The sequence below is a fragment of the Pleurodeles waltl genome, chromosome 6, assembly GCF_031143425.1.
Source record: "Pleurodeles waltl isolate 20211129_DDA chromosome 6, aPleWal1.hap1.20221129, whole genome shotgun sequence".
In the NCBI taxonomy this organism is placed as follows: domain Eukaryota; kingdom Metazoa; phylum Chordata; class Amphibia; order Caudata; family Salamandridae; genus Pleurodeles; species Pleurodeles waltl.
This window is the reverse complement of record NC_090445.1, coordinates 1,203,957,395-1,203,982,981: the sequence shown is the minus strand read 5'-3', so window position 1 is coordinate 1,203,982,981 and position 25,587 is coordinate 1,203,957,395. Positions and strand designations below refer to the sequence as shown.

General features: G+C 48.2%; 1 protein-coding gene across 2 annotated transcripts in view; it reads right to left on the bottom strand.

Moving 5' to 3' along the window:
* LOC138300753 (nucleolar RNA helicase 2-like) overlaps nt 1–25,587 on the bottom strand; it is a 338,402-nt gene that overhangs the window by 269,828 nt on the left and 42,987 nt on the right. For both annotated transcript variants that reach the window (XM_069240509.1, XM_069240510.1), the window contains exon 4: nt 9,499–9,574. In XM_069240509.1, coding sequence (XP_069096610.1) covers nt 9,499–9,574 — 76 coding nt within the window. The remainder of the gene's footprint in view (nt 1–9,498; nt 9,575–25,587) is intronic.

The following is a 25,587-nucleotide window of genomic DNA, read 5'->3' as shown; positions in this document are numbered from 1 at the left end:
GGTTTGGGATCTCTTGCCTCAGTGTACAGGAGTCCATCTTCCCAATAGACCCTATGTGTTCCATTTTTCTTGCCTTTGGACTCTTCAGCAGCTTGCTGCCTAAGGCCTTCAAGAGAGGGACAGGTTTCTTGTCCCTTACACAACTCTTCCCTTGAGGGTCCCCCTGGGCCCAAGAGCTCAACCTGATAAGGTTCCAGCTCCATAGGCTCAGTTCCCTCAGAGGGCAGAACTTCTTCCTGAGAAGAGAGGTTCTCTTTTTGGTGTTGTGTTGCAGCTGGTTTCCCAGCTGACTTTCCTTTTCTCTTGGTAGGCTGGGCCATTTTTCCAGACTCCAGCTCTACTTTTTCACCCTGTGCCTTGCACTGTGCCCTAGTCTTGACACACACCAGTTCAGGGATACCCAGCATGGCTGCATGGGTTTTCAGTTCTACCTCAGCCCATGCTGAGGACTCCAGGTCATTTCCAAGCAAACAGTCTACTGGGATATTTGAGGAGACCACCACCTGTTTCAGGCCATTGACCCCTCCCCACTCTAAAGTTACCATAGCCATGGGATGTACTTTAGTTCGATTGTCAGCGTTGGTGACTGGATAAGTTTGTCCAGTCAGGTATTGGCCAGGGGAAACCAGTTTCTCTGTCACCATAGTGACACTGGCACCTATATCCCTCAGGCCCTCTACACTTGTCCCATTAATTAAGAGCTGCTCCTGTATTTTTGCATGTTAGGGGGCCAGGCAGCCAGTGTGGCTAAATCCACCCCACCCTCAGAGACTAATGTAGCTTCAGTGTGACACCTGATTTGCTCTGGGCACACTGTTGATCCCACTTGGAGACTGGCCATTCCAGTTTTAGCTGGATGGGAGTTAGAAGTGGTATCTTTCTTGGGACAGGCCTTGTCTTCAGTTTGGTGTCCAGACTGACTACAGTTTCGACACCAGGCCTTTTTGGGATCAAAGTTTTTACCCTTATACCCATGATTGTTTTGTGAAGAGGCTCTGGGCGCACCCTCCTGTGCAGGTTTTTGGGGGCCTGTAGAAGACTCTTTACTATTTTTATTTTTGGCTGTCTCACCACCTTTCCCCTGGGGAGGTTTTGTGACCCCTTTCTTTTGGTCACCCCCTGTGGAAGTTTTGGACACCCTAGTCTTGACCCAATGGTCCGCATTCTTTCCCAATTCTTGGGGAGAAATTGGTCCTAGGTCCACCAGATGTTGATGCAGTTTATCATTGAAACAATTACTTAATAGGTGTTCTTTCACAAATAAATTGTACAGCCCATCATAATCATTTACACCATTTCCTTGAATCCAACCATCTAGTGTTTTTACTGAGTAGTCTACAAAGTCAACCCAGGTCTGGCTCGAGGATTTTTGAGCCCCCCTGAATCTAATCCTATACTCCTCAGTGGATAATCCAAAGCCCTCAATCAGGGTACCCTTCATGAGGTCATAAGATTCTGCATCTTTTTTAGAGAGTGTGAGGAGTCTATCCCTACACTTTCCTGTGAACATTTCCCAAAGGAGAGCACCCCAGTGAGATTTGTTCACTTTTCTGGTTTCACAAGCCCTCTCAAAAGCTGTGAACCATTTGGTGATGTCATCACCATCTTCATATTTAGTTACAATCCCTTTGGGGATTTTCAACATGTCAGGAGAATCTCTGACCCTAGTTATGTTGCTGCCACCATTGATGGGTCCTAGGCCCATCTCTTGTCTTTCCCTTTCTATGGCTAGGATCTGTCTTTCCAAAGCCAATCTTTTGGCCATCCTGGCTAACTGGATGTCCTCTTCACTGGAGTTATCCTCAGTGATTTCAGAGTTGTTGGTCCCTCCTGTGAGGGAACCAGCATCTCTGACTATTATTTGTGGAGTCAGGGCTTGAGAAGCCCTGTTCTCCCTAGATAGGACTGGTGGGGGGGAATCACCCTCCAAGTCACTATCATCATTCTCTGTGTTGCCATCCTCAGAGGGGTTGGCTCTTTCAAACTCTGCCAACAGCTCCTGGAGCTGTAGTTTGGAAGGTCTGGAGCCCATTGCTATTTTCTTTAGTTTACAGAGTGACCTTAGCTCTCTCATCTGTAGATGGAGGTAAGGTGTGGTGTCGAGTTCCACCACATTCACATCTGTATTAGACATTATGCTTCTAAAAGTTGGAATACTTTTTAAGAAACTAAAACTAGTTCTAGAATCTAATTCAAACTTTTACCAAACTTTTAAACTCTAAAAGAAAATGCTAACAGGGACTAACACAAGGCCCTAGCAGGACTTTTAAGAATTTAGAAAAATAGTTCAAATTGCAAAAATCAATTTCTAATGACAATTTTTGGAATTTGTCGTGTGATCAGGTATTGGCTGAGTAGTCCAGCAAATGCAAAGTCTTGTACCCCACCGCTGATCCACCAATGTAGGAAGTTGGCTCTGTATGTGCTATTTCAAAGTAAGGAATAGCATGCACAGAGTCCAAGGGTTCCCCTTAGAGGTAAAATAGTGGTAAAAAGAGATAATACTAATGCTCTATTTTGTGGTAGTGTGGTCGAGCAGTAGGCTTATCCAAGGAGTAGTGTTAAGCATTTGTTGTACATACACATAGACAATAAATGAGGTACACACACTCAGAGACAAATCCAGCCAATAGGTTTTTGTAAAGAAATGGCTCCCTGTTGCAGTTACCCCCCACTTTTTGCCTGATACTGATGCTGACTTGACTGAGAAGTGTGCTGGGACCCTGCTAACCAGGCCCCAGCACCAGTGTTCTTTCACCTAAAATGTACCATTGTTTCCACAATTGGCACACCCTGGCATCCAGATAAGTCCCTTGTAACTGGTACCTCTGGTACCAAGGGCCCTGATGCCAGGGAAGGTCTCTAAGGGCTGTAGCATGTATTATGCCACCCTAGAGACCCCTCACTCAGCACAGGCACACTGCTTACAAGCCTGTGTGTGCTGGTGAGAACAAAATGAGTAAGTCGACATGGCACTCCCCTCAGGGTGCCATGCCAGCCTCTCACTGCCTATGCAGTATAGGTAAGACACCCCTCTAGCAGGCCTTACAGCCCTAAGGCAGGGTGCACTATACCATAGGTGAGGGTACCAGTGCATGAGCACTGTGCCCCTACAGTGTCTAAGCAAAACCTTAGACATTGTAAGTGCAGGGTAGCCATAAGAGTATATGGTCTGGGAGTCTGTTTTACACGAACTCCACAGCACCATAATGGCTACACTGAAAACTGGGAAGTTTGGTATCAAACTTCTCAGCACAATAAATGCACACTGATGCCAGTGTACATTTTATTGTAAAATACACCACAGAGGGCACCTTAGAGGTGCCCCCTGAAACTTAACCGACTATCTGTGTAGGCTGACTAGTTCCAGCAGCCTGCCACACCAGAGACATGTTGCTGGCCCCATGGGGAGAGTGCCTTTGTCACTCTGAGGCCAGTAACAAAGCCTGCACTGGGTGGAGATGCTAACACCTCCCCCAGGCAGGAGCGGTGACACCTGGCGGTGAGCCTCAAAGGCTCACCCCTTTGTCACAGCCCAGCAGGGCACTCCAGCTTAGTGGAGTTGCCCGCCCCCTCCGGCCACGGCCCCCACTTTTGGCGGCAAGGCTGGAGGGAACAAAGAAAGCAACAAGGAGGAGTCACTGGCCAGTCAGGACAGCCCCTAAGGTGTCCTGAGCTGAAGTGACTCTAACTTTTAGAAATCCTCCATCTTGCAGATGGAGGATTCCCCCAATAGGGTTAGGATTGTGACCCCCTCCCCTTGGGAGGAGGCACAAAGAGGGTGTACCCACCCTCAGGGCTAGTAGCCATTGGCTACTAACCCCCCAGACCTAAACACGCCCTTAAATTTAGTATTTAAGGGCTACCCTGAACCCTAGAAAAGGAGATTCCTGCAACAACAAGAAGAAGGACTGCCTAGCTGAAAACCCCTGCAGAGGAAGACCAGAAGACGACAACTGCCTTGGCTCCAGAAACTCACCGGCCTGTCTCCTGCCTTCCAAAGATCCTGCTCCAGCGACGCCTTCCAAAGGGACCAGCGACCTCGACATCCTCTGAGGACTGCCCCTGCTTCGAAAAGACAAGAAACTCCCGAGGACAGCGGACCTGCTCCAAGAAAAGCTGCAACTTTGTTTCCAGCAGCTTTAAAGAACCCTGCAAGCTCCCCGCAAAAGGCGTGAGACTTGCAACACTGCACCCGGCGACCCCGACTCGGCTGGTGGCGATCCAACACCTCAGGAGGGACCCCAGGACTACTCTGATACTGTGAGTACCAAAACCTGTCCCCCCTGAGCCCCCACAGCGCCGCCTGCAGAGGGAATCCCGAGGCTTCCCCTGACCGCGACTCTTTGAACCTAAAAGTCCCGACGCCTGGAAGAGACCCTGCACCCGCAGCCCCCAGGACCTGAAGGACCGGACTTTCACTGGAGAAGTGACCCCCAGGAGTCCCTCTCCCTTGCCCAAGTGGAGGTTTCCCCGAGGAATCCCCCCCTTGCCTGCCTGCAGCGCTGAAGAGATCCCGAGATCTCTCATAGACTAACATTGCGAACCCGACGCTTGTTTCTACACTGCACCCGGCCGCCCCCGCGCCGCTGAGGGTGAAATTTCTGTGTGGACTTGTGTCCCCCCCGGTGCCCTACAAAACCCCCCTGGTCTGCCCTCCGAAGACGCGGGCACTTACCTGCAAGCAGACCGGAACCGGGGCACCCCCTTCTCTCCATGCTAGCCTATGTGTTTTGGGCACCACTTTGAACTCTGCACCTGACCGGCCCTGAGCTGCTGGTGTGGTGACTTTGGGGTTGCTCTGAACCCCCAACGGTGGGCTACCTTGGACCAAGAACTGAACCCTGTAAGTGTCTTACTTACCTGGTAAAACTAACAAAAACTTACCTCCCCCAGGAACTGTGAAAATTGCACTAAGTGTCCACTTTTAAAACAGCTATTTGTCAATAACTTGAAAAGTATACATGCAATTTTGATGATTTGAAGTTCCTAAAGTACTTACCTGCAATACCTTTCGAATGAGATATTACATGTAGAATTTGAACCTGTGGTTCTTAAAATAAACTAAGAAAAGATATTTTTCTATAAAAAAACCTATTGGCTGGATTTGTCTCTGAGTGTGTGTACCTCATTTATTGTCTATGTGTATGTACAACAAATGCTTAACACTACTCCTTGGATAAGCCTACTGCTCGACCACACTACCACAAAATAGAGCATTAGTATTATCTATTTTTACCACTATTTTACCTCTAAGGGGAACCCTTGGACTCTGTGCATGCTATTCCTTACTTTGAAATAGCACATACAGAGCCAACTTCCTACAGTTTTGTATAGAAAAATATCTTTTCTTAGTTTATTTTAAGAACCACAGGTTCAAATTTAACATGTAATATCTTGTTTGAAAGGTATTGCAGGTAAGTACATTAGGAACTTTGAATCATTTCAATTGCATGTATACTTTTCAAGTTATTCACAAATAGCTATTTTAAAAGTGGACACAGTGCAATTTTCACAGTTCCTGGGGAGGTAAGTTTTTGTTAGTTTTACCAGGTAAGTAAGACACTTACAGGGTTCAGTTCTTGGTCCAAGGTAGCCCACCGTTGGGGGTTCAGAGCAACCCCAAAGTTACCACACCAGCAGCTCAGGGCCGGTCAGGTGCAGAGTTCAAAGTGGTGCCCAAAACGCATAGGCTTCAATGGAGAGAAGGGGGTGCCCCGGTTCCAGTCTGCCAGCAGGTAAGTACCCGCGTCTTCGGAGGGCAGACCAGGGGGGTTTTGTAGGGCACCGGGGGGGACACAAGCCCACACAGAAATTTCACCCTCAGCGGCGCGGGGGCGGCCGGGTGCAGTGTTAGAACAAGCGTCGGGTTCGCAATGGAAGTCAATGAGAGATCAAGGGATCTCTTCAGCGCTGCAGGCAGGCAAGGGGGGGCTTCCTCGGGGAAACCTCCACTTGGGCAAGGGAGAGGGACTCCTGGGGGTCACTTCTGCAGTTAAAGTCCAGTCCTTCAGGTCCTGGGGGCTGCGGGTGCAGGGTCTTTTCCAGGCGTCGGGACTTAGGTTTCAGAGAGTCGCGGTCAGGGGAAGCCTCGGGATTCCCTCTGCAGGCGGCGCTGTGGGGGCTCAGGGGGGACAGGTTTTGGTACTCACAGTCGTAGAGTAGTCCGGGGGTCCTCCCTGAGGTGTTGGTTCTCCACCAGCCGAGTCGGGGTCGCCGGGTGCAGTGTTGCAAGTCTCACGCTTCTTGCGGGGAGATTGCAGGGTTCTTTAAAGCTGCTCCTTTGGATAAAGTTGCAGTCTTTTTGGAGCAGGTCCGCTGTCCTCGGGAGTTTCTTGTCGTCGTCGAAGCAGGGCAGTCCTCAGAGGATTCAGAGGTCGCTGGTCCCTTTGGAAGGCGTCGCTGGAGCAGAGTTCTTTGGAAGGCAGGAGACAGGCCGGTGAGTTTCTGGAGCCAAGGCAGTTGTTGTCTTCTGGTCTTCCTCTGCAGGGGTTTTCAGCTAGGCAGTCCTTCTTCTTGTTGTTTCAGGAATCTAAAATCTTAGGTTCAGGGAAGCCCTTAAATACTAAATTTAAGGGCGTGTTTAGGTCTGGGGGGTTAGTAGCCAATGGCTACTAGCCCTGAGGGTGAGTACACCCTCTTTGTGCCTCCTCCCAAGGGGAGGGGGTCACATCCCTAATCCTATTGGGGGAATCCTCCATCTGCAAGATGGAGGATTTCTAAAAGTTAGAGTCACCTCAGCTCAGGACACCTTAGGGGCTGTCCTGACTGGCCAGTGACTCCTCCTTGTTATTCTCATTATTTTCTCCGGCCTTGCTGCCAAAAGTGGGGGCCGGGGCCGGAGGGGGCGGGCAACTCCACTAGCTGGAGTGTCCTGCGGTGCTGTGACAAAGGGGTGAGCCTTTGAGGCTCACCGCCAGGTGTTACAGCTCCTGCCTGGGGGAGGTGTTAGCATCTCCACCCAGTGCAGGCTTTGTTACTGGCCTCAGAGTGACAAAGGCACTCTCCCCATGGGGCCAGCAACATGTCTCTAGTGTGGTAGGCTGCTGGAACCAGTCAGCCTACACAGATAGTCGGTTAAGTTTCAGGGGGCACCTCTAAGGTGCCCTCTGTGGTGTATTTTGCAATAAAATGTACACTGGCATCAGTGTGCATTTATTGTGCTGAGAAGTTTGATACCAAACTTCCCAGTTTTCAGTGTAGCCATTATGGTGCTGTGGAGTTCGTGTAAAACAGACTCCCAGACCATATACTCTTATGGCTACCGTGCACTTACAATGTCTAAGGTTTTGCTTAGACACTGTAGGGGCACAGTGCTCATGCATTGGTACCCTCACCTATGGTATAGTGCACCCTGCCTTAGGGCTGTAAGGCCTGCTAGAGGGGTGTCTTACCTATACTGCATAGGCAGTGAGAGGCTGGCATGGCACCCTGAGGGGAGTGCCATGTCAACTTACTCATTTTGTTCTCACTAGCACACACAAGCTGGTAAGCAGTGTGTCTGTGCTGGGTGAGGGGTCTCTAGGGTGGCATAATACCTGCTGCAGCCCTTAGAGACCCTTCCTGGCATCAGGGCCCTTGGTACCAGAGGTACCAGTTACAAGGGACTTATCTGGATGCCAGGGTGTGCCAATTGTGGAATCAAAAGTACAGGTTAGGGAAAGAACGCTGGTGCTGGGGCCTGGTTAGCAGGCCTCAGCACACTTTCAATTCAAAACATAGCATCAGCAAAGGCAAAAAGTCAGGGGGCAACCATGCCAAGGAGGCATTTCCTTACACCAAGCTAGACCTGAATCACTAGCTCTAATCAGAAAACGGTCTTTGGTTGGTCGTGTTCTGGTTCAGAGAGGACCCAGCCTTTCAGGCTGTTAACGATCAGCCTCAAGACTGATTTGCATCAAAGTGGGGCGGCATGGTGTTGAAAATGATGAAGGACTTCAGTATGGCCCCGAATAATTTTGAGTGGCTGAGATGAATCCAAGCAATCCATCTTTCCACTTTTAATATAGTTCAGTGTGATGCCATAAATGTAACAGATATGCCCAGATGTGGGTCCCATGCTCATGACAAGCTACAATCAGAGACAGATTTAGAGGTGTCTTCAATGCAGACTTGGGGTGTGGGTATAGAGGAGCAGCACTTTTTTTTGGGTGGGGGGGTGGTACTTAGTTTACTACGAAGCCTTCTGGTGCTGACCGATCCATAAAAGGAGAAGAGGCAAGTCTCTTGTGCCCATGCTCAGGGTTAGTTGTCAGACTCCCACAGGAGGAGTGCTCGACTTTGGCAAGGGCCTTTTTGTGCGCCTTTGGCCTGGATCTTGGAGCCAGATGGCATGCTTATGACCTTGAGTGTGGTCTTCATTTGAGGGCCACTGGTCTTCAATGCCAGCTCAAAGTCCTCATCCCCATAAGTCGAGGCGCTCAAGGAAACGGTGTCTGGAATGGATAATGCCTGGTCTGCCTCCAAAATGGCAGACTTCCTTACCTACTTTGGTGCCAAAAGTGTGCTCTCCTCTCAAAGAAGTTCATGGTTTTCGAGGACGTCTGTTAGTGAGTAGTGAGATGTGCCCAGTATGTTCCAGTTCAGTAGCTTGGGATCCTTTAAAAACAGAAGGCGAAGTAGGACTCACAGAAATCCTTGTCTTTTCACGGTCAGGAGAAAGACAGATTACAGACATCACGAAGATCCAATGCACCAGGGAAAAGCTGAAAGGATGTCTGTTTTACATTGCTTTCCATTCTGCATTCTCTGGAGCCATAGACCCCGGAGTCCGGGGCATCAATAGTCTGTTGTCAGTCTTCTGGAAGTCTGGTGATTAAGAACACTGAAATGTTAAAGCTCAATCTGTTTTTTTACAGTGAGTCAGTGTCCAGAACCAACCATGTGGGCCCAAAGAACGTACTGAAACATGACAAGCACTGTACTCTCTGTGTACATCCAAACCAGATAGTCAAAAAAAGTTGGAGTTGTACCTGTGCACATTATTTACTTAGGTAGGAGTCACAGCACCACTTGTGACTCAAAAGACTTCTTCAAAGAAAAACTTGCAAACGTCCAGCACAACATGACAGAGTATGCACAGAGTTAGTGTATCTACAATCATACATACTACAAACAAATTTACATTATCTGGAGTCATTAACCCTTTTGACAGTTTATCATCACCCACTCTCAAAAACAGGTTGACTGTATTCCCCATCAAAGTCTAACTCATCACAAATGTAAAATTGCCATCTCTGTAACTCAAAGTAGGGGTGTCATGTGATGAAATTTATTTGCAGTGAATAGAGCTTGTGTGCAGAGTTCTGAAGTGTAAGCCATTTAAACAATGTAAGTCAATTTATAATTTATGAAAAGTTAAATTTCAAAAGGTTTGCTCATCAGCAGTACTGCCGTAAGCATGCACAAGAATAAGGACTTACTGACTATATATAGGTAACAAACACTATAGGTTGGAGTACAATCCGTTGTGATACCCCAGACTATTTGGATCCTTACCTTTAAGAAGATTGATTGTATCTTTAGAGATATTGAAATTAGAGAATGCACCTTCTTTCTGCTCTGCTGTTAGCTCCTGTAAAAAAATAAATAAATAAATAAAAAAAAGGACATTTGGAAAGCAGTGCTTGGTTGTTTTACGTCATCAATTCAATTTTATTACTTTACTAAGTATGAGCAACTTTGAAAAAAAAAAATTCCGTCTGCACCACTGCATTACGTCTACAAAAAGATGTTTCATTTATTTTTTCAGCCATTAAAACACTTTAAACCAGTGGTTCCCAACCTTTTGACTTCTGTGAACCTCCACTTCATCATTAATCGAACCCAGGGACCACCACTGAATCATCATTGGAATCTGGGGACCTCCCACTGAGTCATTACTGTAAGCGTGGGACCTAATTTGTCAATATTTATTAATAGTTTTAATTTATTTTTTTTTAAAGCAGTCGCGGACTCCCTGAGAAGGCTTCGTGGACCCCCATAGGTCCCCGGACCACAGGTTGGGAACCTCTGCTTTAAACATTTGATTTAAAACGGAGCAGACCCATACAAACCTAAATTTCTTCATGGCACTAAGGGCCAGATATAGGTAGGCATTTGCGCCTCACAAATGGTGAAAATCGCCGTTTGCGAGGCGCAAAAGGCCTCACGCGATGCAGAAACACATTTTGCGAGTCGGTACTGTAAGGAAATGCCTCCTTGGCATGGTTACCCCCTGACTTTTTGCCTTTGCTGATGCTATGTTTTGAATTGAAAGTGTGCTGAGGCCTGCTAACCCGGCCCCAGCACCAGTGTTCTTTCCCTAACCTGTACTTTTGTATCCAGAATTGGCACACCCTGGCATCCAGGTAAGTCCCTTGTAACTGGTACCCCTGGTACCAAGGGCCCTGATGCCAGGGAAGGTCTCTAAGGGCTGCAGCATGTCTTATGCCACCCTGGGGACCCCTCACTCAGCACAGACACACTGCTTGCCAGCTTGTGTGTGCTGGTGAGAACAAAATGAGTAAGTCGACATGGCACTCCCCTCAGGGTGCCATGCCAGCCTCTCACTGCCTATGCAAGTATAGATAAGTCACCCCTCTAGCAGGCCTTAAAGCCCTAAGGCAGGGTGCACTATACCATAGGTGAGGGCATAAGTGCATGAGCACTGTGCCCCTACAGTGTCTAAGCAAAACCTTAGACATTGTAAGTGCAGGGTAGCCATAAGAGTATATGGTCTGGGAGTCTGTCAAACACGAACTCCACAGCACCATAATGGCTACACTGAAAACTGGGAAGTTTGGTATCAAACTTCTCGGCGCAATAAATGCACACTGATGCCAGTGTACATTTTATTGTAACATACACCCCATATGGCACCTTAGAGGTGCCCCCTGAAACCTTAACCGACTATCCGTGTAGGCTGACTAGTTTTAGCAGCCTGCCACACACCAGACATGTTGCTGGCCACATAGGGGGAGTGCCTTTGTCACTCTGTGGCTAGTAACAAAGCCTGTACTGGGTGGAGATGCTTATCACTTCCCCCTGCAGGAACTGTAACACCTGGCGGTGAGCCTCAAAGGCTCACCCCCTTTGTTACAGCACCCCAGAGCAATCCAGCTAGTGGAGTTGCCCGCCCCCTCCGGCCACGGCCCCACTTTTGGCGGCAAGGACAGAGGAGATAATGAGAAAAACAAGGAGGAGTCACTGGCCAGTTAGGACAGCCCCTAAGGCATCCTGAGCTGAGGTGACTGACTTTTAGAAATCCTACATCTTGCAGATGGAGGATTCCCCCCAATAGGGATAGGAATGTGCCCCCCTCCCCTCAGGGAGGAGGCACAAGGAGGGTGTAGCTACCCTCGGGGCTAGTAGCCATTGGCTACTAACCCCCCAGACCTAAACACCCCCCTAAATTCTGTATTTAGGGGCTCCCCAGAACCTAGGAACTCCGATTCCTGCAACCTAAGAAGAAGAGGACTGCTAAACTGAAAAACCCTGCAGAGAAGACAGAGACACCATCTGCTTTGGCCCCAGCTCTACCGGCCTGTCCCCACTTCTAAAGACACTGCTCCAGCTACGCTTTTTACAGGGACCAGAGACCTCTGAAGCCTCAGAGGACTGCCCTGCATCTAGAAGGACCAAGAACTCCTGAGGACAGCGGCTCTGTTCACCAAAGACTGCAACTTTGCAACAAAGAACCAACTTTGAAACAACACGCGTTTCCCGCCGGAAGCGTGAGACTTGACACTCTGCACCCGATGCCCCCGGCTCGACTTGTGGAGAACAATCACTTCAGGGAGGACTCCCCGGCGACTGCGAGACCGTGAGTAACCAGAGTTGACCCCCCTGAGTGCCCACAGCGACGCCTGCAGAGGGAATCCCGAGGCTCCCCCTGACCGCGACTGCCTGCTTCAAAGACCCGACACCTGGTAAAGGCGCTGCATCCGCAGCCCCCAGGACCTGAAGTATACGACCTCCAGTGCAGGAGCGACCCCCAGGTGGCCCTCTCCCTTGCCCAGGTGGTGGCTACCCCGAGGAGCCCCACCTTGCCTGCATCGCTGAAGAGACCCCTTGGTCTCCCATTATTTCTATTGAAAACCCGACGCTTGTTTGCACACTGCACCCAGCCGCCCCCGTGCCGCTGAGGGTGTACTTTCTGTGTGGACTTGTGTCCTCCCCGATGCCCTACAAAACCCCCTTCTCCATTGAAGCCTAGGCGTTTTGGGCACCACTTTGACCTCTGCACCTGACCGGCCCTGAGCTGCTGGTGTGGTAACTTTGGGGTTGCCCTGAACCCCCAACAGTGGGCTGCCTTGGACCCAAACTTAAACCCCGTAGGTAGTTTACTTACCTGCAAAAACTAACAAACTCTTACTCCCCCCAGGAACTGTTGAAAATTGCACTGTGTCTAGTTTTAAAATAGCTATATGTCATTTATGTGAAAACAGTATATGCTATTTTGCTAATTCAAAGTTCCTAAAGTACCTACCTGAAATACCTTTCATTTGAAGTATTAGATGTAAATCTTGAACCTGTGGTTCTTAAAATAAACTAAGAAAAGATATTTTTCTAAACAAAAAACCTATTGGCCTGGAATTGTCTCAGAGTGTGTGTTCCTCATTTATTGCCTGTGTGTGTACAACAAATGCTTAACATTACTCATTTGATAAGCCTACTGCTCAACCACACTACCACAAAATAGAGCATTAGAATTATCTCTTTTTGCCACTATCTTACCTCCAAGGGGAACCCTTGGACTCTGTGCATACTATTCCTTACTTTGAAATAGTGCATACAGAGCCAACTTCCTACAGTCTGGACAGATTAAATCAAAGTGGTTTACTGCACTGTGCTTATTCCAGAATGTACGTTCTGCCAAAATTCAAGTAACCAAGCAATGACTGCAGTTTCTTGTTGGTGTTTGGTTGTAGTAATTGCGCACATTTCCCAAACAACTGAGGTGTCCAACTCTTTCCCTCATTTTATAGTTCGCATTCTAAAAATAGAACACAAAAAAAAGCAATTTTTGTTTTCTTGAAAATGTATTTGTAGCCCTTTGCAGCAAATCCCAAAACAACGTGATCCACCCTGGCTAGGTGTGTGTTGTGATTGTTACCTCTCAGATAGATGTCATCTACATAAGCAACACCTCAGGATCAATATCATGAAATATTGATCATATGGGCTGAGAACAAACTGGGGCTGTTCCTACACCCTTGGGTTAAACGGCAAGTCTTCTTTGCCAGTCTAGCGCTGAGAAGGTACTTAAATCCTGCTTTCAGGTGCTAGACTGACAGAAAAAAAGTGGAAATATCCAAGGTTGTTTTGTATTTTTTGTGCACTATATTGTTGATTAATGCTGTACTACGGGAATTTTGCTTAGCAAATGTGCATGTGTGGCTGTTTGAATGTCTGTAATCTAAGAATATTCTAAATGAATGGTCTGGGTTAGCAGCGGGAAACAAAGGGTTATTCTTAGGTCAAACACAGGGTTCAATTACTCCAGGTTTCTCAAGTTGTGAGAGAATTTCCCTCACTGGTGCATTAGCCTCATGTTAAATGGGATATTGTGGTTATATCTGTGCAGTGGAATGGCATTGTATGGGGAATTCCTATCCCACCTCAAATGGTTGCGGTACAGCACTGAAGCTTGCGCCAAAACACAATCTGCGGTATAGGCTTCCTGTAAAGAAATGGCTCCCTGTTGCAGTTACCCCCCACTTTTTGCGCCAGGCCCCAGCACCAGTGTTCTTTCACCTAAAATGTACCATTGTTTCCACAATTGGCACAACCCTGGCACCTAGGTAAGTCCCTTGTAACTGGTACCCCAGGTACCAAGGGCCCTGATGCCAGGGAAGGTCTCTAAGGGCTGCAGCATGTCTTATGCCACCCTAGGGACCCCTCACTCAGCACAGACACACTGCTTGCCAGCTTGTGTGTGCTAGTGGGGAGAAAATGACTAAGTCGACATGGCACTCCCCTCAGGGTGCCATGCCAACCTCCCACTGCCTGTGGCATAGGTAAGTCACCCCTCTAGTAGGCCTTACAGCCCTAACTATACCACAGGTGAGGGCATATGTGCATGAGCACTATGCCCCTACAGTGTCTAAGCAAACCCTTAGACATTGTAAGTGCAGGGTAGCCATAAGAGTATATGGGCTGGGAGTCTGTCAAAAACGAACTCGACAGCTCCATAATGGCTACACTGAATACTGGGAAGTTTAGTATCAAACTTCTCAGAATAATAAACCCACACTGATGCCAGTGTTAGATTTATTAAAAAATGCACACAGAGCGCATTTTAGAGATACCCCCTGTATTTTACCCAATTGTTCAGTGCAGGACTGACTGGTCTGTGCCAGCCTGCTGCTGAGAGACGAGTTTCTGACCTAATGCGGTGAGAGCCTTTGTGCTCTCTGAGGACAGAAACAAAGCCTGCTCTGGGTGGAGGTGCTTCACACTTCCCCCCTGCAGGAACTGTAACACCTAGCAGTGAGCTTCAAAGGCTCAAGCTTCGTGTTACAATGCCCCAGGGCACTCCAGCTAGTGGAGATGCCCGCCTCCTGGACACAGCCCCCACTTTTGGCGGCAAGTCCAGGAGGAGATAATGAGAAAAACAAGGAGGAGTCACTGGCCAGTCAGGACAGCCCCTAAGGTGTCCTGAGCTGAGGTGACTCTGACTTTTAGAAATCCTCCATCTTGCAGATGGAGGATTCCCCCAATAGGGATAGGAATGTGACCCCCTCCCCTTGGGAGGAGGCACAAAGAGGGTGTACCCACCCTCAGGGCTAGTAGCCATTGGCTACTAACCCCCCAGACCTAAACACGCCCTTAAATTTAGTATTTAAGGGCTTCCCTGAACCTAAGAATTTAGATTCCTGAAACTACAAGAAGAAGACGACTGCTGAGCTGAAAAACCCCTGCAGAGGAAGAACAGAAGACACCAACTGCTTTGGCCCCAGACTTACCGGCCTGTCTCCTGCCTTCCAAAGAAACCTGCTCCAGCTACGCTTTCCAAGGGACCAGTGACCTCTGAATCCTCTGAGGACTGCCCTGCTTCAAGAAAGACAAGAAACTCCTGAGGACAGCGGCACTGCTCCAAAAGAACTGCAACTTTGTTTCAAAGGAGCAGATTTAAAGACCCCTGCAACTCCCCGCAATAAGCGTGAGACTTGCAACACTGCACCCGGCGACCCCGACTCGACTGGTGGAGAACCAACACCTCAGGGAGGACCCTCCGGCGACTCCGAGTCCGTGAATAACCAAAGTTGTCCCACCTGAGCCCCCGCAGCGACACCTGCAGAGGGAATCCCGAGGCTCCCCCTGACCGCGACTGCCTGAACCTAAAGTCCCGACGGCTGGAAAAGACCCTGCACCTGCAGCCCCCAGCACCTGAAGGAACGGAACTTCTGTGCAGGAGTGACCCCCAGGAGACCCTCTCCCTTGCCCAGGTGGTGGCTACCCCTTGCCTGCCTGCACCGCTGAAGAGATCCCTTGGTCTCTCATTGAAAACCATTGAAAACCCGACGCGTGTTTGCACACTGCACCCGGCCGCTCCCGCGCTGCTGAGGGTGTACTTTTTGTGCTGACTTGTGTCCCCCCCGGTGCCCTACAAAACCCCCCTGGTCTGCCCTCCGAAGACGCGGGTACTTACCTGCTGGCAGACCGGAACCGGGGCACCCCCTTCTCTCCATTGAAGCCTATGTGGTTTGGGCACCTCTTTGACCTTTGCACCTGACCGGCCCTGAGCTGCTGGTGTGATAACTTTGGGGTTGCTCTGAACCCCCAACGGTGGGCTACCTTGGACCCAAAACTGAAACCTGTAAGTGACTTACCTGTGAAACCTAACAATACTTTACCTCCCCCAGGAACTGTGAAAATTGCACTGTGTCCACTTTTAAAACAGCTTATTGTGTTTTATGTAAAAAGTATACATGCTAATGTAATGATTCAAAGTTCCTAAAGTACTTACCTGCAATACCTTTCAAATGAGATATTACATGTAGAATTTGAACCTGTGGTTCTTAAAATAAACTAAGAAAATATATTTTTCTATAACAAAACCTATTGGCTGGATTTGTCTCTGAGTGTGTGTTCCTCATTTATTGCCTGTGTGTATGTACAACAAATGCTTAACACTACTCCTTTGATAAGCCTACTGCTCGACCACACTACCACAAAATAGAGTGTAGGAAGTTGGCTCTGTATGTGCTATTTCAAAGTAAGGAATAGCATGCACAGCGTCCAAGGGTTCCCCTTAGAGGTAAAATAGTGGTAAAAAGAGATAATACTAATGCTCTATTTTGTGGTAGTGTGGTCGAGCAGTAGGCTTATCCAAGGAGTAGTGTTAAGCATTTGTTGTACATACACATAGACAATAAATGAGGTACACACACTCAGAGACAAATCCAGCCAATAGGTTTTGTTATAGAAAAATATCTTTTCTTAGTTTATTTTAAGAACCACAGGTTCAAATTTAACATGTAATATCTTGTTTGAAAGGTATTGCAGGTAAGTACATTAGGAACTTTGAATCATTTCAATTGCATGTATACTTTTCAAGTTATTCACAAATAGCTACTTTAAAAGTGGACACTTAGTGCAATTTTCACAGTTCCTGGGGGAGGTAAGTTTTTGTTAGTTTTACCAGGTAAGTAAGACACTTACAGGGTTCAGTTCTTGGTCCAAGGTAGCCCACCGTTGGGGGTTCAGAGCAACCCCAAAATTACCACACCAGCAGCTCAGGGCCAGTCAGGTGCAGAGTTCAAAGTGGTGCCCAAAACGCATAGGCTTCAATGGAGAGAAGGGGGTGCCCCGGTTCCGGTCTGCTTGCAGGTAAGTACCCGCGTCTTCGGAGGGCAGACCAGGGGGGTTTTGTAGGGCACCGGGGGGGACACAAGCCCACACAGAAATTTCACCCTCAGCGGCGCGGGGGCGGCCGGGTGCAGTGTTAGAACAAGCGTCGGGTTCGCAATGGAAGTCAATGAGAGATCAAGGGATCTCTTCAGCGCTGCAGGCAGGCAAGGGGGGGCTTCCTCGGGGAAACATCCACTTGGGCAAGGGAGAGGGACTCCTGGGGGTCACTTCTGCAGTGAAAGTCCGGTCCTTCAGGTCCTGGGGGCTGCGGGTGCAGGGTCTTTTCCAGGCGTCGGGACTTAGGTTTCAGAGAGTCGCGGTCAGGGGAAGCCTCGGGATTCCCTCTGCAGGCGGCGCTGTGGGGGCTCAGGGGGGACAGGTTTTGGTACTCACAGTCGTAGAGTAGTCCGGGGGTCCTCCCTGAGGTGTTGGTTCTCCACCAGCCGAGTCGGGGTCGCCGGGTGCAGTGTTGCAAGTCTCACGCTTCTTGCGGGGAGTTGCAGGGGTCTTTAAATCTGCTCCTTTGGATAAAGTTGCAGTCTTTTTGGAGCAGGTCCGCTGTCCTCGGGAGTTTCTTGTCGTCGTCGAAGCAGGGCAGTCCTCAGAGGATTCAGAGGTCGCTGGTCCCTTTGGAAGGCGTCGCTGGAGCAGAGTTCTTTGGAAGGCAGGAGACAGGCCGGTGAGTTTCTGGAGCCAAGGCAGTTGTTGTCTTCTGGTCTTCCTCTGCAGGGGTTTTCAGCTAGGCAGTCCTTCTTGTTGTTGCAGGAATCTAATTTTCTAGGGTTCAGGGTAGCCCTTAAATACTAAATTTAAGAGCGTGTTTAGGTCTGGGGGGTTAGTAGCCAATGGCTACTAGCCCTGAGGGTGGGTACACCCTCTTTGTGCCTCCTCCCAAGGGGAGGGGGTCACAATCCTAACCCTATTGGGGGAATCCTCCATCTGCAAGATGGAGGATTTCTAAAAGTCAGAGTCACCTCAGCTCAGGACACCTTAGGGGCTGTCCTGACTGGCCAGTGACTCCTCCTTGTTATTCTCATTATTTCCTCCGGCCTTGCCGCCAAAAGTGGGGGCCGGGGCCGGAGGGGGCGGGCAACTCCACTAGCTGGAGTGTCCTGCGGTGCTGTGACAAAGGGGTGAGCCTTTGAGGCTCACCGCCAGGTGTTACAGCTCCTGCCTGGGGGAGGTGTTAGCATCTCCACCCTGTGCAGGCTTTGTTACTGGCCTCAGAGTGACAAAGGCACTCTCCCCATGGGGCCAGCAACATGTCTCTAGTGTGGCAGGCTGCTGGAACTAGTCAGCCTACACAGACAGTCGGTTAAGTTTCAGGGGGCACCTCTAAGGTGCCCTCTGGGGTGTATTTTGCAATAAAATGTACACTGGCATCAGTGTGCATTTATTGTGCTGAGAAGTTTGATACCAAACTTCCCAGTGTAGCCATTATGGTGCTGTGGAGTTCGTGTTTGACAAACTCCCAGACCATATACTCTTATGGCTACCCTGCACTTACAATGTCTAAGGTTTTGTTTAGACACTGTAGGGGTACCATGCTCATGCACTGGTACCCTCACCTATGGTATAGTGCACCCTGCCTTAGGGCTGTAAGGCCTGCTAGAGGGGTGACTGACCTATACTTGCATAGGCAGTGAGAGGCTGGCATGGCACCCTGAGGGGAGTGCCATGTCGACTTACTCGTTTTGTTCTCACTAGCACACACAAGCTGGCAAGCAGTGTGTCTGTGCTGAGTGAGAGGTCTTCAGGGTGGCATAAGACATGCTGCAGCCCTTAGAGACCTTCCTTGGCATCAGGGCCCTTGGTACTAGAAGTACCAGTTACAAGGGACTTATCTGGATGCCAAGGTCTGCCAATTGTGGATACAAAAGTACAGGTTAGGGAAAGAACACTGGTGCTGGGGCCTGGTTAGCAGGCCTCAGCACACTTTCAATTGTAAACATAGCATCAGCAAAGGCAAAAAGTCAGGGGGCAACCATGCCAAGGAGGCATTTCCTTACATAGAGCATTAGTATTATCTCTTTTTGCCACTATCTTACCTCTAAGGGGAACCCTTGGACTATGTGCATACTATTCCTTACTTTGAAATAGTGCATACAGAGCCAACTTCCTACACTTCCTTACATGTGTCTGGAAGACCGACTGAGAAAGAAGGCAAAATGACATCTTCCGGCGTGGAAGTGTTAGGACAAATTGAGGTGCCCAATCATTTTCTGCCAATAGGATATCATACTTAGGGTTAATCTTCCCCAGAAGACCACTTTTATGGTGCCCTCAATGTCTCCCTCAATTTCTATTTTTAGTTTGTAAACCCTGTCAGGTGGGGAGGTGCACCTGTACGCTGTTTCAACTTCAAGGTGTAACATCCAGAAATCCTAGAAGATTCTGGTGAACTATCGTGACCTCTTCTGCGCAGTCAAGCAAATCGCTGCCCAAGTCCTGTTCTTCAGTAATGTTCTCAATATGTGGCATGTTTAGCTGAAATTACTGGAACCACCTTTTTGAATTGGGGTTTTGGTTGGGGACGTTTATTTTCCTTTTTCATGAAAGTCTCCAAAGAGCGTTGACTCCTTTTTCAGTTTTACATACTCATTTAGGTGGTCCTACCACACTCCTCTCTCACTGTGTCAGGCAAGTCCTGCAAGGAACGAGATGAGTGAGTATCTGTATACTGATATCTGTCAGGAGTTTTTAAAGTTTCACGGTTTCTAAGATTGTAACGCTTTTCTAAGGTCTCAGAGTACGGGGATTCCCCTCTTTGTTTTTGTTTGTCTTCGTTATTTTTCTGTTTCTCCCAGTGTTTTTAGAACCCTCTTGCACTTGCTTGGCATTATCCTTACTGGATTTACCTTCTAATTGTGGTTTACTAGGTCTAGCTCCCAGACTATCCTGACCTATACTGCTATAAATTATGGCAATAATCTTAGGCAGCTCCTATTCCAGATCTCGCAGTGGAAAATCTCAGTGCTGCTGGCGTACTGCCAATACAACTGTTTACCCTTTCATATTACTTAATATAATTGAGGAGACTGTAGAACAATTGACCATTAATTGCATCCCAAGATCCATGGTAGGGGCCGCCCCATACTCATCTTGGATTTGTTTTAACACTTCCGGAAGATTCGCATGTGCTGGTTACACTGTGCAGTAGTGTAAATTGAGCCAAATACTATGCCCCAAGTGGCACAGTTATCCACAGATGGAACCATTCCAAAAGGCCAACACATTATGAGAAGTCTTTATTCTGGAGATCTGTATGGGGAAACGGTGCTGCCAGAGCATTTATTTTTTGTACAATTCCAAAAAGGAATTCCTTCACGTTTTATGGGTACCTTACCCATTATTGAGTGTACAGTTGAGGGGTAAATCCTGGTTGTAGACAAATGTGGTGGCACTAGAGCAGCCTTCGCTGGGTCGGTGTTTAAAGTCTGCATTATGAATTGTATTAAGAGTCTATATATAACAAATACATTATTGTATAAGTGGCTTACATCAGCTACCGTCATACTTGGTACATTGGGATGTGGTGTATGTGTGGTCAATTCTGGCCATGTAGATCCATCGTTACTTAAGGGATCTAATCTAATATTGTTTAGAACGTGTGGAAGGGCACCTTCAAACCAATTCTGGTGTTCTTGATACGAAAGAGCTTTATCTAAATATGCATAAGCTCAGTATTGTGTAGAAGTGTTTGTTATTGTATGCTTATGAAAATGGTGTGTGCTTGCATCTGCTGCTGGAAAGGTAACCCATGAATAGAAACTGTCTGTTCTGTACACTTCAGGCGCCTCTACCAAAAACCTAGCATCCCCACCTTCATCAGAAAGCCCATGAGCAAATAGATGTGTGAGAGGTTGTCTCATTTATTGGAATGGTTACCCGTTGAGGGTCCACATATTTTGAGGTGGTAAGATTCAGAGATAGAACCACCAATTCAGGCAATCCTTCTAAGGTTCAAGCTTGAAATACCCACAGTCTAAGACAGATACTACCTATTTAGCTGAGAGGATTAATCTTTAATTACACAAACATCTACATATAAGGTAATTAGATTGTCTTAACCATACGAGAGAAAGAGGCACTTGGGAGATCAGTCAAATCTGTGTCTGACCAAACGTTGGTGGCACCATGTTGCCTGACTCATCATGGGGTAAGACTGCTAAGTTTAGGGTGGCAGCACCACAGAGTGTGGGTGACTGACTCAGCCCCACACTGACCGGAAGCTCTTGGCCTGACTTCGTCGGCTAGCTAGCAGCACCTAACCCAAACCTAGGAAGTAAAGGTGATTTGTGGCAGCCTAGTAACATGAAACACGGACTACACAGGGAAGTCGTGGTGGAACAGATCAAACCCCTTGCTCTCAGTTACACAGTCTCACACATGCTGAGGCAAGCAACAAGAGGAAGTTTCAATATTTATTGAAGAAATTGCATCCAAAGATAAAAAGCATGAGCTGTTATTTGGCAGATGAAACATAATGCAGAGATGATTGTGACCCTTCGAGTAAAACATATGAACAATCCCACTATCCTGATCTAATCATGAGATCTAGTAATTCCTACCTACACAGTCTAAACTTGAGAGCATAGTGGTGTTCGGCATTCTGCCCGTCCTGGTCTTTGGAATGAGCCCCGACCCCACACCTGAAAGGTGGGCAAGGGCAATCCTCCAAGTTGGCTGAATAGAAAAGCTCAGGATCAGCAAGGCTTTTAATGGAAAGATGTACATTCCCAATGGCAATAGCTGGAATGCCTCTACCCTATTTTGGCCTACGTGGTGTTTTTATAACAAAATGCTCTGTGGAGTTGTAAGGAAATGCCTCCTTGGCATGGTTACCCCCTGACTTTTTGCCTTTCCTGATGCGATGTTTTGAATTGAAAGTGTGCTGAGGCCTGCTAACCAGGCCCCAGCACCAGTGTTCTTTCCCTAACCTGTACTTTTGTTTTACACAATTGGCACACCCTGGCATCCAGGTAAGTCCCTTGTAACTGGTACCAAGGGTCCTGATGCCAGGGAAGGTCTCTAAGGGCTGCAGCATAGCTTATGCCACCCTGGGGACCCCTCACTCAGCACAGACACACTGCTTGCCAGCTTGTGTGTGCTGGTGAGAACAAAATGAGTAAGTCGACATGGCACTCCCCTCAGGGTGCCATGCCAACCTCACACTGCCTATGCAGTATAGATAAGTCACCCCTCTAGCAGGCCTTACAGCCCTAAGGCAGGGTGCACTATACCATAGGTGAGGGCACCAGTGCATGAGCACTGTGCCCCTACAGTGTCTAAGCAAAACCGTAGACATTGTAAGTGCAGGGTAGCCATAAGAGTATATGGTCTGGGAGTCTGTTTAACACGAACTCCACAGCACCATAATGGCTACACTGAAAACTGGGAAGTTTGGTATCAAACTTTTCAGCACAATAAATGCACACTGATGCCAGTGTACATTTTATTGTGAAATACACCCCAGAGGGCACCTTAGAGGTGCCCCCTGAAAACTTAACCGACTATCTGTGTAGGCTGACTTTTTCCAGCAGCCTGCCACAACCGAGACATGTTGCTGGCCCCATGGGGAGAGTGCCTTTGTTACTGGCCTCAGAGTGACAAACGCCTGCGCTGGGTGGAGATGCTAACACCTCCCCCAGGCAGGAGCTGTAACACCTGGCGGTGCGCCTCAAAGGCTCACCCCTTTGTTCCAGCACCGCAGGACACTCCAGCTAGTGGAGTTGCCCGCCCCCTCCGGCCACGGCCCCCACTTTTGGCGGCAAGGTCGGAGGAAATAATGAGAATAACAAGGAGGAGTCACTGGCCAGTCAGGACAGCCCCTAAGGTGTCCTGAGCTGAAGTGACTCCAACTTTTAGAAATCCTCCATCTTGCAGATGGAGGATTCCCCCAATAGGGAAAGGATTGTGACCCCCTCCCCTTGGGAGGAGGCACAAAGAGGGTGTACCCACCCTCAGGGCTAGTAGCCATTGGCTACTAACCCCCCAGACCTAAACACGCCCTTAAATTTAGTATTTAAGGGCTTCCCTGAACCTAAGAAGTTAGATTCCTGCAACTACAAGAAGAAGAGGACTGCTGAGCTGAAAGACCCCTGCAGAAGAAGAAAAGAAGACACCAACTGCTTTGGCCCCAGTCCTACCGGCCTGTCTCCTGCCTTCTAAAGAAACCTGCTCCAGCGACGCTTTCCCCAGGACCAGCGACCTCTGAATCCTCCGAGGACTGCCCTGCTTCAAGAGGAACAAGAAACACCCGAGGACAGCGGCCCTGTTCCAAAAAGACTGCAACTTTGTTACAGAGGAGCAGATTTAAAGACCCCTGCAAATCCCCGCAAGAAGCGTGAGACTTGCAACACTGCACCCGGCGACCCAGACTCGACTGGTGGAGAACCAACACCTCAGGGAGGACCCTCCGGCGACTCCGAGACTGTGAGTAACCAAAGTTGTCCCCCCTGAGCTCACACAGCGACGCCTGTAGAGGGAATCCCCAGGCTACGCCTGACCGCGACTGCCTGACTCTAAAATCCCGACCGCTGGGAAAGACCCTGCACCCGCAGCCCCCAGCACCTGAAGGATCGGAACTCCAGTGCAGGAGTGACCCCCAGGAGGCCCTCTCCCTTGCCCAGGTGGTGGCTACCCCAAGGAGCCCCCCCCTTGCCTGCCTGCACAGCTGAAGAGACCCCTTGGTCTCCCATTGGAAACCCGACGCTTGTTTCTACACTGCACCCGGCCGCCCCCGCGCTGCTGAGGGTGTACTTTTTGTGTGGACTTGTGTCCCCCACGGTGCCCTACAAAACCCCCCTGGTCTGCCCTCCGAAGACGCGGGTACTTACCTGCTGGCAGACTGGAACCGGGGCACTCCCTTCTCTCCATTGAAGCCTATGCGTTTTGGGCACCACTTTGAACTCTGCACCTGACCGGTCCTGAGCTGCTGGTGTGGTGACTTTGGGGTTGCTCTGAACCCTTAACGGTGGGCTACCTTGGACCCCAATCTTAACCCCGTAGGTGGTGTACTTACCTGCAAAACCTAACAATACTATACCTCCCCCAGGAACTGTGAAAATTGCACGAAGTGTCCACTTTTAAAACAGCTATTTGTGTTTTATGTGAAAAGTATATATGCTACTGTAATTATTCAAAGTTCCTAAAGTACTTACCTGCAATACCTTTCAAATGAGATATTACATGTAGAATTTGAAAATGTGGTTCTTAAAATAAACTAAGAAAATATATTTTTCTATAACAAAAACTTATTGGCCTGGAATTGTTTCTGAGTATGTGTTCCTCATTTATTGCCTGGGTGTATGTACAACAAATGCTTAAACTACTCCTTTGATAAGCCTACTGCTCGACCACACTACCACAAAATAGAGCATTAGTATTATCTATTTTTGCCACTATCTTACCTCTAAGGGGAACCCTTGGACTCTGTGCATACTATTCCTTACTTTGAAATAGTGCATACAGAGCCAACTTCCTACATTGGTGGATCAGCGGTGGGGTACAAGACTTTGCATTTGCTGGACTACTCAGCCAATACCTGATCACACGACAAATTCCAAAAATTGTCATTAGAAATTGATTTTTGCAATTTCAACTATTTTTCTAAATTCTTAAAAGTCCTGCTAGGGCCTTGTGTTAGTCCCTGTTTAGCATTTCTTTTAGTGTTTAAAAGTTTGTGAAAAGTTTGAATTAGATTCTAGAACTAGTTTTTAGATTCTTAAAAAGTATTCCAACTTTTAGAAGCATAATGTCTAGTACAGATGTGAACGTGGTGGAACTCGACACCACACCTTACCTCCATCTTAAGATGAGGGAGCTAAGGTCACTCTGTAAAATAAAGAAAACAACAATGGGCCCCAGACCTTCCAAACTACAGCTCCAGGAGCTGTTGGCAGAGTTTGAAAAGGCCAACCCCTCTGAGGATGGCAACACAGAGGATGATGATAGTGACTTGGAGGGAGATTCCCCCCTACCAGTCCTATTTAGGGAGAACAGGGCCTCTCAAGCCCTGACTCCAAACATAATAGTCAGAGATGATGCTTCCCTCACAGGAGGGACCAACATCTCTGAAATCACTGAGGATAACTCCAGTGAAGAGGACATCCAGTTAGCCAGGATGGCCAAAAGATTGGCTTTGGAAAGACAGATCCTAGCCATAGAAAGGGAAAGACAAGAGATGGGCCTAGGACCCATCAATGGTGGCAGCAACTTAAATAGGGTCAGAGATTCTCCTGACATGTTGAAAATCCCCAAAGGGATTGTAACTAAATATGAAGATGGTGATGACATCACCAAATGGTTCACAGCTTTTGAGAGGGCTTGTGTAACCAGAAAAGTGAACAAATCTCACTGGGGTGCTCTCCTTTGGGAAATGTTCACAGGAAAGTGTAGGGATAGACTCCTCACACTCTCTGGAAAAGATGCAGAATCTTATGACCTCATGAAGGGTACCCTGATTGAGGGCTTTGGATTCTCCACTGAGGAGTATAGGATTAGATTCAGGGGGGCTCAAAAATCCTCGAGCCAGACCTGGGTTGACTTTGTAGACTACTCAGTAAAAACACTAGATGGTTGGATTCAAGGCAGTGGTGTAAGTAATTATGATGGGCTGTACAATTTATTTGTGAAAGAACACCTATTAAGTAATTGTTTCAATGATAAACTGCATCAGCATCTGGTAGACCTAGGACCAATTTCTCCCCAAGAATTGGGAAAGAAGGCGGACCATTGGGTCAAGACTAC